The following is a 17,028-nucleotide window of genomic DNA, read 5'->3' as shown; positions in this document are numbered from 1 at the left end:
TCTTTTTGACATTGTGTCTGCTTAAAGGGGAAGCCATCATTTTTTCGATCATTTCTTCTCATAAAAGTGAAAATCACCCTCTTGTATAATAAAATTGATTTATATCATTTATAATGAGTCAATTTGGCTTAAAACATCTGCCAGATGTTGTACTGGAGCAAATATTTATTAAATATAAATCAGATTATTAACTAGATTTAAAACTTGATTTTTAACTGGATATATACTATATATATATATATATATATTATAAAAATTCAAAGTAGGAACCCTCCACTCATGAGCATGTTGCCATCAGAGATGTTACCAGATTGTTTATGACTGAATTTGACACAACAAATCATGGCCAGCATCACTGCTTCCTGCCTCTTACACATCTTGTTTTCCGCTAGGGCTGCATTAGCTGGCAGGTTGGTGTACGGTCACCCTTGAGACCTGCCCACTCTCATTCACAGCACACCGTTTCTGCACATGACTGATGCTAAGCTCGCTCTTTCCAGTCCTGATTCATCAGAATGTAGGAGGCTTCCAGAATCGCTTCCCACTCTTAAGTCATGCTCCGGTATTGTCATGCAGAAATTAGCCTTCTATTTTTAGCTTGGTATCTGCAGTGCTTGTGTTAGAGGATGCTGGTTGCAGTACGGAGGCACAGTGGGGCACGTTACACCGCTGGCTGCTGCCACTGCGGATTCTTCATGCCACATTACCGAAGCCAGTAGCAGGCCCGCTTCCTAGATGACTAAATCTGTAGCAGCATTAAGGGTGCAAAAACAACCCTCCGACAGACTGAAAACACATCCTGACAACAAATTTCAAATGGTCACTTCATTTGGACGGAATATACTGTATGTTTTGTAAAGATCAATGATATGTGTCTGTTAAAGCCACAAGATTTTGACTCATGTTTAATGAAGAACTACACTAACCATAATTCTGAAGATCCACCAATCAGAGTTGATGTTAGTGTTACAATCAAAACAGTATGCCTACTCTGCTTTACAAATGACAAAAGTCTCGCTACAGTCTTTATCTACGTAGGTACAGTATTTAAATAGAACCAAGAAATTAGCAAAAATCATGCTTCCATTACATTTTGAATGTTTTGAAGTCTCTTCTGCTCAATGCAGCATTTATTTGATTAAATATACAAAAAAAGTAATATTATTACATATTATTACAGTTACTAAAGAAAATAACTGTTTACTATTTTAATCTGTTTTAAAGTTGTAGTTTTTTTTTTTTTTTTGTACAGGAAAAGGTAAATTTTCAGCAACCATTACTTCAGTCATTAGTGTCATTTCATCCTAAAGAAATAATTCTAATATACTGATTTTCTGCTTGCAAAACATTTCTTATTGTTATCAGTGTTGAAAATATTTGTTTTCTGATATTTTTATTAAATACTTCCTTAGTCTGGAACAGACGTGGACAAAGAGCACAACTCCATTACTTGAGTCAAAATAAAGATGCTGCTGGTGGAATATTACTTGATTGCAAGTGAAAGTTGACAGATTTTTACTAAAGTAAAAGTACAAAATCTTTGCTTTTAAAAGTACTTAACCCTCTGGAGTCTAAGGGTATTTTTGGGGCCTGGAGAAGGCAATAAAACACGTACAGAACATTGGTTCCAGGGACTTTTGAGAACTGGAGCTTGTAGCCTAGAATTTTTCTTTCTTACAGAAAACAATATATTGATTAAAATTTTCAAAGTCATATGCGAGGAGGCGTCAACTATTATGAATATCATTGTGATTTACACCATAGAAGACAAAGGCCTGCATAATGAGCTGCATAATGAGCCTTTAAGTCAGCTTGTTTCACTGAGAGGGAAGAGTTACAAGAAAGAATGTGAGGACAAAATAAATCTATATAATTTTATGTTTGTAGTTTATTCAGAATATATTTAATTATACCACAATATAATTTAATATCCACTAAGGAGTGCAGTTGAACAGTTTATTAGAAACAATCAAAGCTGACTTTCAGACTGATTTTTTTTTTTTTTTTTTGCATCATTACTCCAGTCACAATATTACTCCAGCCAGGGTTAAATGCAGAGCACAAATTCTGAGTATGGGTCACCATACTTGGCTGAATGTCACTTCACTCACTCACTCACTCACTCACTCACTCACTCACACAATCATTCAGAAATCAAATCAAAATCTCAAATCCTCAACCACATCACATCTTTTTGGGGTGAATTATGTCTTATTCCTCTCATCGCGAAGCAAACAGTAAAACGAATGAACTTGAAGAACAGTCTCACTGCGTTGTCTTCAGTTGTGTGGGCATATTCAAGCCGCGCGCTTCAGTGAAACATTAGAATCTGAATAGAGCGATCAGCGCGGGAGTGTGGTCACATTAGAATATAATGAAGGGAGACGTGAAAAACGGACATCGCGTTGTTTTCATATGGATTACTTATGGATTACTGCAGAAAAAAAACTGATATTCTATGGATATCTCTCTCATGTCTCTTCGTTGAGTTACAGTTTATTTTAATGACGTGTTTGTAACTGAAGATCAGCGCACAAAGTTGTGTTGTTATTATGTCTGTATTCAAAAAAGTAGACCCTTTGATTGATGTATTGCTCTTATCTGTACGATCAAAACTGAAAGTGTAGTTTAAGTTCTTTTGGGGTTATCGGGAGAAAATGACTCATAACGCATATACACCTGTAATCGACTCCAGAGGGTTTTAAGTACCATATATATATATATATATATATATATATATATATATATATATATATATATATATATATATATATATATATATATTAGTGCTGTCAAAATTAGCGCGTTAACGCATTCGATTAATTTGAAATATTTAACGCGTTAAAAAAAAATAACGCAATTAACGCGGTTGCAGTTTTTTTTATTTCCAGTTGTGGCCTATGTGTGTTCAACGTGCAAAGAAATATGGATAAGACCAAGGAAGGACTTTTAGACGGAAAGTTTCAGTATAAAACTCTGCCGGATTACTCTTCAGTCTGCCACAAGAAACATTACTCTTCATTTAGTCTGCCACAAGAAACAGCAACATTAAAATCATGAACTCAAATGTCATTGTTTAAAAAAAAAACAAAAACAATGACTGTAACAGTGCGTAAATCAGACCTTTCTGTAACGCTAACGTTAATAAGCTTAAACGAAAATAAAGAAATAATTGTGTAGCGGAGTATTTTTTGTACACAGTGCCGCGAACTGTCAATCACTCCTGTACGCGTGCATCACTGTCCTCCTCGCAGCTGCAGCAACTTGCGCTCTCTCTCTTCATCAAGCTTTAAAACAAAAAGGGGACAAAAAGATCATATTGTCTTTGTGCATAGGCTATAGATTAATTAGATAAATGAATATCTAAATTTGTGCCTTGCCGTCTACGGTATTTTTTTAGAACTTAGAAAAAAGATGCTGCAGCCAATGAGCAGCCAGCGGGGGCTGCAGGACGACTTTAGTATAACTCACAACGAGTTTCACACACCTTCTCCGGCCACGTTGAGTTGTTGACACTTAACAGTGGGAAAAGCGACACATGCGCTATTCACTTGTGTAACTTAAGGGTGAATGGGTAATGTAGTTTCTGCTCTGGGTGGGATGAATTAGGAAGCTTGCATTGTGAAGGGCGCTCTGAAAATCGGCAAAAAGATTAAAACCTCTATTAAAACAGATGTCCAAATGAGCGTACCGGTACGCTACAAGCACGTTCTGGGCGCATGGAGAGGTGGCGGTACGCTCAAGAGCTATATTTGGAAGTGGCGGTACTGAGTACCTGTGCGTACTGGCCACTTAAAGCACTGGCAATGACTATACTTTGGAATTTTTTTGCAGTCCACTTAGAATTCAACATGGAAATCATTTTAGTTTTTTATTGGCATTGATTGTTTTGAAATTCAAATGCTACTTACATGCCTGTGTTTTTATTTCTGTAATAAATATGGCTTTCAAGCCAACAGTTAATTTGGAGGATATTGATGGTTTATTGCAGGTATGTTGTTTACATGAGAAAATCTGTGTTACAAGTTAAACAAAAATTCCAATAAACAATCATATTTTGAATTTAAATAGTTTCTTTGTCTTGAGTTTACATTAATTATTTACATTTTACATTTACATTTCCAAAAAGTTTCAGTCTTTTATTTGCGATTAATCGCGATTAATCGCGATTAATTTTAAAAAATTGTGCGATTAATTAGTTAATTTTTTTTTAATCGATTGACAGCACTAATATATATATATATATATATTTATATATATATATATATTTTTTTTTTCTTCATGTCAATTCACTGTTTTGTTTTGGTTGTTGTATGTAATAGCATGAATGAAGAGTTTATGAAATGGTGAAAACCCTTTAGAAATTAAACAAGTAAGATGCGAAAAACAACAACAACAACAACAACGACACCAACAAAAAACACCCATACAAATGCAGCATGGTAGTGATCTCATACAGCTCTGGCAGTGTGTGCACACATCTACGTGTAGCCATTCATCCACATTTGAACCAAGTGGACAGTGAAATTGCTGTAAATGCTGTACAGACTGATATGAAGAAAATCAAACCTTCTTTAAAACCCAACAACACAACTGTAACTGTATAACTTTAAAACAGCAACACTGCTTTAACAAAAAAGTAAAAAAGCAAGATTTATTTGACATAAAACAAAAATAAAAAAAATGCTTTCTAATCGCTCTCGCTGTACTTTGATGTCATGCACAGAATGGTCTGTGCAATGCTGCCTCAAGTCAAAAACCTACTGTGCTTTGTTAGGAGACGCACAACAGTTTTTCTGTGGCTTTATATGTAATATTTTCATTTATATTTAGCAAAATCATGCAATATTGTGTCTTATAAATACCACAATATTAACTTCTTATTATTCAATTGTTGTACATAAATATCACATTTGCAACTGGTCAGTTTTCAGAAAATGCTTGGAAACATCTTCAACACTTTTGTGTCAAGACATGGTGAGATTACTGCAAGAAGATGAGAGCACTGGGAAATGTTGGGAAATTTTGCAGATTCAAACATTTATTATGAATCTTAACTTGACCACCATAGCTTAAAAAAACATGTGTTATTTCAGAAACGCAAGCCATGAATTTGACCTCCTTGTTCATGGTTTTTCAGGGTGAAAGAGAAGCCACAAAGAATGGCTTTAGTGCTGCCAACCCAAATGTCAGAGCTGACGTGGAACAGGGACATGTAAATGAGGTAGCTAATTGCCTCCACTGGATTTTGAAATCAAAGCTTGGTACACTGAGCTGCAAACGGGGCAGTGGAGAAAATCAAGCTTCCCCTGTGAGCGATAATCAATGTAAAATGAACAGAATGCAAAGCAAACACTGTTTCTTTCTCTTCCACTTTAGCAGATCATTATTCTATTTCAAATACTGCAGGAATGTGTTGTTCTGCCTGTTGAGGAAATTCAACATTGATTACTCTATCAATAACCCGATTACATTCATTAATTTAAACAGGTCATAAAGCTAATATTTGCCCTGCTCCTGTGGACTGGAAAATATTGATTTGATTTTACAATATTTTATAAGATTTATTGCAAACAAAAAATAAATAAATAATAAATAAAAAAGATGTTTGCTCATAAAAAAAATAACTGAATTCATTAAATACTGTCTAAAATTCATGTCTGTGTGTGTGTGTGTGTGTGTGTGTGTGAGAGAGAGAGAGAGAGAGAGAGAGAGACCCTGGACCACAAGACCAGTATGATGTCATATTAGACAAAAAATAGCCATAGTCAAAAACACATTGTATGGGTCAAAATCATTGATTTTTCTTTAATGCCAAAAATCATTAGGATATTAAGTACAGATCATTTTCCATGAAAGTATTTTGTAAATTTCCTACTGTATCGAAGAAAAAAAAGAAAAAAAAAAAATATATATATATTCATTCATTCATTCATTCATTTAAAGTAAGTCAAGATTCCCATGCAGTCTTTTTGATGCATGCAGACGTGTCTCAGTGGAAATAACTTGTGTAAGAGCTCTCTGAGTAAGTGACATCGGATCAGGCCCTCTGTAGATGACCCTGATAAGGCTGAGTTGAGATGTAACTGTGATACAGCATTGCTGGAGAGACTCTGTCCCGCCTGGAGACCCTGTGAGATCACATGAGATCTGATGTTAAGAGAGACTGCTATGGAAAAACAGCAAGTTACGTGTTGACCCATCAAAGCTATGGGGAAATCTAACATCAAATGTGGCGCTTATGAGAATATTCAGAGTATTTATTTTTGCTGCTTTGAGTGTAGGCTTAGCAAACATGAGAGAATTAATTTCCCCCAGTACCTGTGAATCAATAAGTTATCACTTTTAATATTCATTCTGCACAACCTTGCATCTCCTTCGTGCAGTAATAATTTTGTAAAGTATTAATACCATGTTTCAAAGATATTGCAAATCTATATATGGTACGGCCATATAATGTATTGTATTACCTTAGAGAAAACAACCATCATGTCTGTTGTGGGATGTTCGGCTGTTGCTGAAGCTCAAAAAAAAAAAAAAATCATCTTTTTTTTTTTTTTTTTTTTTTTTTTTAATCAAGTGAATCATTATGTAGACCATAGTAGGCTAGTTAACTGCTAATCAAAACCTGTTATGCAAATAAGCATGTCTATTTAATATCATAAGTTTGTGCTTGTGTGGTTGGTTGTGTTGGCCTTGTGAAACAGGTGAATAAATAATCTTTAAATACTAACACTGCCTAGTTTAAAAATTATTTTGTGGAAGCCGAAATGTGCAATACTATGGTACTAGATGGAATTGCTGATTAATGCTGTGAACCAAATGGTATAAATCCACCTCTGAAGGGCACTTTATAGTGAGAACAATCATGCCATACAAAAGAGTCATTCCAAACTAAAGCCACATCAAATGGCTCTTCAGAATGAAGGATTTTAAAGAGAAAGCTTGTGCAATGATTCTTTGCACAGGTTTAATTGCATGGCAATGGCACCTCCACTATTTTTTAAATTGACTCAATTTACAACTAAAGTTAAACAGCTCTGTTTTACCGTTTTCGAATCCATTCAGTAGACCTCCGTGTCTGGCATAGCACTTTAGCTGTAGCTTAGCATAGATCATTGAATCTGATTAGACTGTTAGCATTTCGCTCAGCAATAATATTACGCAGCGCCTGAAAATAGTCCTCAGCTAACTTCCAATGGTCACCTATTTTTAGGCGCTGCATAATATCATTGCACCTGCTGGACCCATGGTATGGCAGAAAAGTTCCTTGATTATTATGATAGAAAAAGAGAGTATAGTTGCTAGCCATATCGGCATAGAAAATCGCAAATTGTATGTGAATTTTTATGGCGACATCCAATCCAAATTGAAAATCTGTTTTATAATTGTTCCTTGAGCTTGATTTGCTTACTCAGGCCTTCATTATATTGTGGCTTAATACACATAATTCACTACAAGCTTCTCTAACCCTCTCCTCTTCATCTCAGTTTTATCTTAAGCATTCCATTAATTTTTTTTTCTCTCTCTCTGTCTGTCACTCCCACAACCACATCTAACTTCTTTGCTTTCTTCCAATCCTGTTTTCACTTGTTCTCTCTCCTCTCCTCCCTTTCCTTTCTGTCCCTGTAATTTGCTCAGAGGGGAGCTGACAGTGAGTTCTGATACATCCTTTGGCAAGCCGAAATTCTAGGGGAAGAGAACAGTTAGCATGAAAGAAAAAAAGCCCTTGCAGATTTATGAAGACATTCGCCATTGTTTTTCCTTTACTGCAGGGTAATTTGCAAATAGCAATGTCACACTTCAAATGTTGGATACGGAAATAAGCTTCCTCTGCCAAGAGGGACTGGGACTCAAATCATGAAAAGCACTTGAGGCCTCATCAGCAGGACATTTCCAGATTAAATATAAAGAAAACTCACAGAAAGGTTATTTAAATGTAAATGGTTACATAGAACACAACATTCTCTGATTCCTTATTCAGACAGAATTTGAGGTGGAAGTTAAGGGTCTTTGCAAGGGAGCGCCGATGTGAATTCATAGTATGCTGCTTTACCTCAATTCTCTGACAAAGCTCCCGCAATCCCAATCTGTCTGCATCTACCTCAGAAATTCCTGGTTTAAACACTGACAGAACTTTCTCTGTGTCTGTGAAAGAATTATTTTAATGCTCCTTGTTCAAAGAGCAACACCAGCGTTAATTTTACCAGTTCACTTTAAAAAATAAATAACATTGTAATTGTTTTTCTTGATTGTTTTCAGCACGCGAGGACAACGTGGCGACATTCCGGGGTTCGGAGTACTTCTGCTATGACTTGTCTCAGAATCCTATCCAGAGTAGCAGTGATGAGATCACTCTGTCCTTCAAAACTTGGCAACGCAATGGTCTCATCCTCCACACGGGCAAGTCGGCTGACTACGTTAACCTAGCGCTGAAAGACGGTGCTGTTTCGCTGGTCATCAACCTGGGCTCAGGAGCCTTCGAGGCTATCGTTGAGCCTGTCAATGGAAAGTTCAATGACAACGCCTGGCATGACATCAAAGTGACACGCAACCTGAGACAGGTAATCACTAGATGACGGCTGCTCTTAAGACTACTCACAGCTAGCTGGAAAACTACTTCATGTTCCAATTAAAATATAATTATGTTGCATCTGGTTTATAATCAGATTATTATTATTATTATTATCATTATTATTATTATTATTGTATTTTTATATTTTATTTAATTAAGACTGAATTTAATTGCTTTGCAGTTTGTTAACTAGTTTCCTAAAAATGAAAGAGTATGTTCTTATTTCCTCCTGTGTTTCCAAACCTTGAAGTCTTTTATCTCTTTTACTTGACATGGTTAAACGCTCAAGGGCATCAGAAAACTCAAAGCTTGACTTTAAATCCTTTCAGTCTATGCTCCAAAGCTCTTCAAGTGTCAGCGAACTTTCAAAGTTTTATCTTGGCAATCACCTTTTTATACAGTGGTCAACAGTCAAGCAAGGTACGTGTAGGTCTGACTTAGCCAGCAGTTTGTTTAGAACAAATAGCTTTGCAGTGAATCTTAATTACATCTCTTAACCGAAGAGACTAGGACCCTCATTTATAAAGATTCACCTAATCGTTTTAAAGGTATACATACAATAATGTCCTTATAATGTTCCTATAACCTCTTTAGAAAATGCATGAACACTTGTTCCTAAATCAAGTTGCTTTATTATTGCAAATAATATTAATATCAGGGCTTTGAACCAGTTCAAGGAACAAAAATGAAAACTGGAAACAAGCAAAATTTTGACAGCAACAAACCAGAAACAGAAACAAAATCAAATTTTATAGTTCGAACGGAATCGAACATTTGAAATGGCCATTGACTGATTAATAATATTATTTTTTCGTTCCATTTAATATTTGAAATTTGCTGTCAACCAATCAGGATCTTTCCAGTAGTACGTCCTATGCAAATGTGACGCTGACACATCCAACAAGTGAAATGCCCACTCAGCTGTGAACTCATCATATGTAAGTCGCAATGGCAAAATTTTGCATGTTTTATAAATTATTTCCATCATTTTAGTAAAATGTGAGGCACTGAATTATTTTGCTCCCATTATTTAGGCCAAACTAAAACAAGAAATTAATAAAATAAACCTGACCACGATTTAGCTGAATCACTGAAACTTAAAAGAATGGACAGATTAATAAAACGTCCTCATGTTTACACTCAAGTCCTCTCATTATAAGTGCACACACTGTTAAAAAGAGCTTCATTAATTGACAACTTCAGCGATTTTAAAGGGAGCCGCATTTACTTGCTTTTATACAGTTTTAAGTAAAACTAAAAAAAACAACAACAACAACAAAAAACAGCCGCATTTAAATGCAGGAGTGAATACTATTTCTTAAAATATCAGATGAATTGGAGCGGCATCAACCGTTAGATCATTTTAAAACGTCAAATAGCCTTTAATTTACAGGTTAACTGCGTCCGTCTCGGTTGTAGACTTATGAAGATTTATTTTTTTGAGGTGCCTTACACACATGATAAATAGATACTAGAAAATTTGAAATGTCTACTTTTAAACAAACCAATTCCAAAAAATCAATTACTCCCTGATTATGCACATCCTGTGGAGATGAGAGTCAGCACCATGAATTTCATCTGGCAGCAAACAAGAAAACATTAGTTTGTTAATAAATAATTAAATGTCTCCTTTTTCACAATTATTAGGCTACTTCTGCATGTGCAGAAACTTAATGCATGTACTTGAGCGCGGAATATATTAAGGCTCATTATTGATTGTGTTAATTTAATGTAAACATGCCATTAGTTGAATAATGACAACTGAACGACTACTAGTAACTACACTGTAAAAAAATTTCTTGTTGTTTTTACAAAAACTTTTTGGCAGCTGTGGTTGCCAGAATAATTTTGTAAAAATACAGAAAACTGTAAACACATTTACATCAAAAACTGTTAATTTTACAATATAAAGCTGTAATTTACAAACAAGAAAATGTGAATATAAACCAGTAAATTCAATAACACACAAAATTAAATCTGTTTTGTACCTTGAAAATACTGACAACCACCATAATAATAAAGATGGTACTGTATAAGAGAAAGCCACATGAAGTATCAAAGCTCATCACAAGTAGCTTCACCACAAGCAGAAGTATATATTAACATATAGAAGGTGCACATTTATGGAAACACAAAACACCATCATGGTAACACACGTGATACTTAAATAATGCAAAAAACTTTCATTAAGCAACAGAAGATGTAACATAAAGCTCAAATGTACATAACTGATAACAAGAACTATTTAAAAACATGATTATTTAAACAAAATACTTTCAAACGTGGAGTGTCACGCAGGGAATTCTGGGAATATCAGTTTACAGTTTTAGACTGTAAATTATACATTGATTTGTTCTTTTTTTACTTCTAAAAGCTGTATAATTAACAGAATTTTACTGTAAATTTACATTAAATGCTTTGTTAGATCTTTTACAGTTTTTTTACACTTATTTTTTACAGTGTAGAAGAATCTTGGGGGGCATAAATAAGAAATAAATAAATGAGAGAGCTAGGCATCAGTTTCATCTTTTGGATTGACGTTTTTGTAGCCTAAACACATAGCCTTAACTTTAGAGGATTTGTTATGCAGAGAAAGTAATAACTGAGTTTATAATGTTTGTCAGCATTTTGCTTTAGCCTATATTATTTCTGAATGTAATAGGTCTAATAAAATACTTCATGAGACTAAATGCAACTTATCCTTTTTTTCACTCTCAAAATGCAATCTTATACAATTTTTTTTTTTACGATTTTTTTTATCTTAAAAATACTTTATTATTATTATTATTATTATTATTTTATAACATTGTTAACCAGTATTTATTCTAGTCAAACTGGTTTCGGAACAGTAATAATGCAGAGGAACGCAGGAACAGAAACATTAATATATCGATTCTGCTCGAAGTGAACTGATTATTATTATTATTATTATTCAAGCCCTGATTAATATTGTGCAGTCCTAAAAAGGAATTAATTAATTTAATTCAGAAAGACAATAAAAAGCATAAAAGTCTTATAAAAACAGCCTATTTATTTTTCAACTTAACCTAATCAGTAATACAATTTGAAAGGAAGAGCTTTTAGTGATAGTTGTTTAAGTCTGACATTAATAATAATAATAATAATAATAATAATAATAATATCATAATCTTAAATTTATTGTTAACATTTTACATTTTTAATAGCTTAACATTGTTAGATAAGTTTTCCCTTTTGAACCAAAATCTAAATCTCGATTTGTCGCTTTTAAAGTGAAATAATATATATGTAGGATGATATTGGATAGTATGTGGGTTTTATAAATGAGGCCCCAAGTGTTCTCTTGTACATGGAGCCTTTGATAAATTACCATCAGTAAGAGGGTTTGGATGTTCAAGAACTGGGTTTGAGTCTTCAGTGAGATCATGCTTAATTTGTTTGGCTGACCTTAAAATTCACTGGCAGGTGAGAAAGATTTATATGGAGTGAAAATATGATGAGGGCTTGACAAGTAAGTGCTTTTTTCATGTCACTACTTTGTTCAGACTGGTAAAAGATAAAGCACAACCCTCATGGGATGTTTTCAGACTAGTGTATGAGCTGACAGACTGGAGCTCTCTTTCTCTTGCTCACTCTCTTTTTCTTTCGCTTTCTCTAATTCATGGGCAACGCTGTTTTAAAAAATGGTGGGGATAGTTGATATTCTGGTCATGACATAAGAAAATAGTGGAGCCTTAGCTCATGCAAATAATTTAAAATGATCTGTTACCGATAGATAAATAAATAAATATAAGCAAATAAAAGCACTGAATAGTACTTACAATTTAAAATATTATAATAATTATTAACAAGTATTATAACCTTATACAAAAATAAATATTTTTAATACTCTTTAAATGCTTTTTTTTTTGCATATTCTTTCCTTTATGACTACTATAAAAGATTTTAAAAAATGATTTAATTAAAAATTATATATATAGATACTATAACATTAGATACTATAACATTATGATTTGAAATGTATTTTAAACCATTCCAAAAGCATAACGAGTTGCAGTGTTGTTGATGGAGCAGTCATTCTTCCTGATCACTTTGAGAACTTAAAGTTGGTACATATTTAATTTGCAATAAAACACAATCTGCTAAATCGACTAGCTAGTTTTGAGATGCATTTTTAACTTGACAATCATGGTGTAATGGTCACAAAATACATGATGCAATTGCATGCAAGAGAGGCTTTTATCATGTAAAACTTATAGCAGGCTACGGACAGCACACCATCAGCATCCTAAGTAAAACACTACCCTTAAAATTAAATTAAAAAAACGAGTCAACAATCTTTAACAGTCACTAATTAGTCTGTTGTTGGACGACTAGTCAAATAGTTACACGGTGTGACTTTACCGTTGGCCACATGTCCCAACTGTAAAATGATCTTGTTATACTGTACTCTTCCTGTTTATTCTGTCTTTCACTTCCTGTTTCTCACTTCTTTGGAAGAAACAGTTTTTTGGGCCTTACACTATTCATTCATGGGTTCATTTTTATTACTAACCTGTTTCTAACCAAACTAATGTACTAACACCCTGAATCTTCATCATTAATTTCTTTCTCTTTTAATTTCGCCCATTTATTAACAACCGTTCTTTTCACTATTGTTTTGATTTCCTTTCTTCCCCCTTCTTCCTGAAAGCACTCAGGCATTGGACACGCTATGGTAAACAAACTACATTGTCTGGTAGATATCATTCTTATTGTCCTTTTTTGGTTTGCCGTGTGTCCCTCTACCTTTCTTTCTTTTTCTTTGAGTTTCATTCTAGACATTCTTTTCAAAAAATGAGGAAATGGGTTTGTATTACCAGGACTTTTCACATTTCCCCCCTTTCCCCCCTCTCAAACTTCCCTCCCTTCTTTTACAGTTTTGTTTCTTACAGTTTTTTTGTGTATCAGGCTGGCTTTTACGTCCTACGTTAACATTACGTAAAGATTCACATCCTCACTGGGACTCTCACAGTAACTAGTAAAGTGCTTTTTTTTTCTCCCCACACCAAGCCTCCACATTTTTTGCGAGGACTGTCGGCAATAACTGACAGAGGATTTCCAAGAATGTCCACAGGGGAAATTTCCACCTTGCAGAGCCTCCCGAAAATAAATAAACACACAAGAGAAACCTAAGAACTCTGGGAACTCTGGCAGTTGATACCTCCACACCACTCATAGCATGTCCACATCTCCACCATCTCATTCAGCCTCATATATCACTGTGACTAACACTACATTCAATTTATTCCTCTGCTTCCACCCAAATCCCTTGTGTGTGTCTATTGCATGATGTTTCTGTGATGTGTGTCTAGTTGCATGGCCTTTTTTATTTTGTTTTTGTTTTTCTGCATGGGCGCTTGCTGATTGGCTGTTGTGGCTTTGCTCCTCCCCTTTTCATCGAACCAATAAATCATAGATCCTTCTCATGTTTATTCAGTATGACCTTTAGAAAAAAAGAATAATTCGATTTTTCATTGGTAAATGCCTTGCTTTAATGCATGCATGTTCAAGTATGTGTCTGAACTTGTGTTTATGTGTATGAGTGAGCGTGTGACAAAGTAGCATATCCCCCAAAACTAAAACAAGTACAAATGATTTGTCCTTGGTTTTAACATTTACTAACCCCAATTAGTATACTCCAAACCAGATACGAATTCATTTTCTTAACCCATCAAAGATGAAGAAAATATTCATCAGCAATATTTTCTTTACCTGTCCCGTGAACCTGTACTAAACTATCACCAATAAATCTTATCCAGACCAATGGTCCAGAGTGTTAGCAGTAAGTGATCCGAAATAGGGACAAATCTGAACAAGACAGACCATAATAAACAATAAAATAAGGTTATCGCTCACGTTAAAAGTGTGTCTTTAAATGAGTTACTAATTTGTTGTCTTTCTATATTGTCATCATTTAACAGGTGACTATATCGGTGGATGGTATATTGACCACCACAGGATACACTCAGGAGGACTACACTATGCTGGGCTCAGATGATTTCTTCTATGTGGGGGGAAGCCCAAGCACTGCCGACCTGCCTGGATCTCCCGTCAGCAATAATTTCATGGGCTGCCTGAAAGAGGTGGGTCCTATAAGATGTGCATAATCGTGTGTGCACGCACGAATGCACACATGCAGACTGTGTAAAAAGCCTGCCGGGATCTTCTTTTCTTTTTTTCACTGTAGTCATGCTTAAACATATATTAATTTCATAAACATATAAAAATAATATCAAACCTGGCATTTGCACGCAAATTTTCTCATTGTGGTTTTTACAGTTTTTTTGTTTACAACTGCTTACACACATTTTCAACATCTGGCCCCCTTTTTTTTTTACTTTACACACAAAACCAAGAATTACACACATATATACAAAATAAATACAAAATTCATCACATATCTTGCAAAACAAAGCAATGCATTCAAATTATCACAAACACATCTCATGAATTAATTTGGGGGAAGTCATTGCCTAGTGGTTAGAGAGTTTGACTCCTAACCCTAGGATTGTGGGTTTGAATCTCGGGCCAGCCATCCACAACTGAGGTGCCCTTGAGCAAGGTACTGTACCCCAACTGCTCCCCGGGTGCCGCAGCATAAATGGCTGTCTGCTGTGTGTGTGCACTTTGGATGGGTTAAATGCAGAGTACAAATTCTCACCATACTTGGCTGAATGTCACTTTATTATTATTTTTGTGTGTGTTACATAGAGAATTGTTTGTTGTGTTTTAAAATGTTTTATGAATTAAGACAGGAAATTAGTGTATCATTTTGCAGGTGTTGTGTGGTCAGAAATTGTGTGACAAGTAAAGGTTTTGTGTGTAAGCAGTAAAAAACTTGAAAGTGTGCTGGTGCTCTTTCTTTTAAATAAGTATCACTTAGTTTGATATTTAGTTTACTGACTAACATTAATATATTTTTAAGATGTGGCTTAGGTGTCTGAACACATTTTGGTACCACAAACCAGTCCTAAGGATCCTTTTTAAAAAAAATACATTTTATGAATGAATGAATGAATGAATGAATGAATGAATGAATGAATGAATGAATAAATAAGCGAGCTTCCCACTGATGCATGGTTTGTTAGGATGGTACCATATTTGGCTGAGATACAACTATTTGAATAAAAAAAAAAAAAAAAAAAAACTAAAACTAAATATTGATAAAATTACATTTGAAGTTAAATGCAAATGAAGTTCTTATCAATGCATCTTATCAAATGACAATGCATATTTCAACCCATACAATGTATTCTTGGCAGTTTCAAATATAGTCCAGGGTCACATTTTGAAATGCATAAACATGACTTTTGTTGGGTTTGTTTTGTTAATTTTAAAGTCAAAATCATAGAACATACCATTTTATGACAATGGTTTAATATGTTTTGCCAGATTTGTTGACTTGTAAGGCTGAATTGACGAGGAGTTACAGTATCATTAGGAATATGTACTGTATATGCGCAGACAAGCGGTTTATTGCAGAAAATAAATAATACAGAGCTGAGAGACATTACATAAATATGTATGTCAGATATATTTCCGTGGCCACATACATATTTATTCACACAAAGCTATAATGATTATGAATAAAACTAAGCCAGTTTTGCCCAGTGATTTCAATATAACTGTGTTGGAGTGAGTGAAGACAGTGGGTGTAAAGTCAGCTGTTCTATTTTAAATAAAAATTGAACATGAATTTGATACAGGATGAGCGGTCCATGTATGCACATGATCCCGGCTGTTGTTACTTACTTTCCATGGCTCAGGCACAAAATATACTGTAGGGTTCAGGAATCTAGAGACATGTTTTTAAATATATATTTTTTTTTACTATTTCAAACTGTTAAATTGACAGACAAGTTTAAAAATGGTGCTCACACTGTGAGATACAATGGCCTGATTTTGTTCTAAATGACATCACACCAGCTTGTATAAAGTATATTTACTTAAGTCAGCTAATCAAGGCATGTCATGTGTCACTATATGTGTCCTAAACTCAGCTAAAAATATATGAATGGAATCATAGGCTGAAGCAAAAAAGAAAGGTTTTCTGTGAAACCTGTCAATGCCTAAAAAATCTAAAGGCTTGCTCTCACTTTCAGCAACAAGCAAAAATCTAGGTAAAGGTTTTGTAATGTAATCTAGCCAACAGACTCACAAACTTAAATGTACAATGGACTTCTGTCAACTACAATCAATTTTATTTTATTTTAAATAACAAGTAAGCTTATGTTCACTGAAATATTAAACATTAAATAATAAAATAAAATATTGATTTCATAAGGAATATTTGTAATGTATATTCAGTGCAATGCTTTAAATAATTGAAAGCCTTTACAAAATATTTTATTACTAAATATAATCTTGAATCTCCTGAAATGCAGATCTAAATGTATTTCTAAATGTAGTTAAGAACATCACATTTGTTATAC

General features: G+C 34.3%; 1 protein-coding gene across 9 annotated transcripts in view; it reads left to right on the top strand.

Annotated features, from left to right (window-relative positions):
* The window catches only part of LOC113098789 (neurexin-3b), a 154,924-nt gene that overhangs the window by 80,871 nt on the left and 57,025 nt on the right, over nt 1-17,028 (top strand). For 6 of the 9 annotated variants that reach the window (XM_026263876.1, XM_026263873.1, XM_026263871.1 and 3 more), the window contains 3 exons: nt 8,263-8,564; nt 13,248-13,271; nt 14,518-14,679. In XM_026263876.1, the coding sequence (XP_026119661.1) occupies nt 8,263-8,564; nt 13,248-13,271; nt 14,518-14,679 (488 nt within the window). The remainder of the gene's footprint in view (nt 1-8,262; nt 8,565-13,247; nt 13,272-14,517; nt 14,680-17,028) is intronic. The other 3 variants (XM_026263875.1, XM_026263874.1, XM_026263870.1) reach the window with 1 other exon arrangement.

This window comes from Carassius auratus, unplaced genomic scaffold, assembly GCF_003368295.1.
Source record: "Carassius auratus strain Wakin unplaced genomic scaffold, ASM336829v1 scaf_tig00216663, whole genome shotgun sequence".
NCBI classification, from domain to species: domain Eukaryota; kingdom Metazoa; phylum Chordata; class Actinopteri; order Cypriniformes; family Cyprinidae; genus Carassius; species Carassius auratus.
The sequence above is the reverse complement of the archived record's forward strand: the minus strand, read 5'-3'. Positions and strand labels throughout refer to the sequence as shown.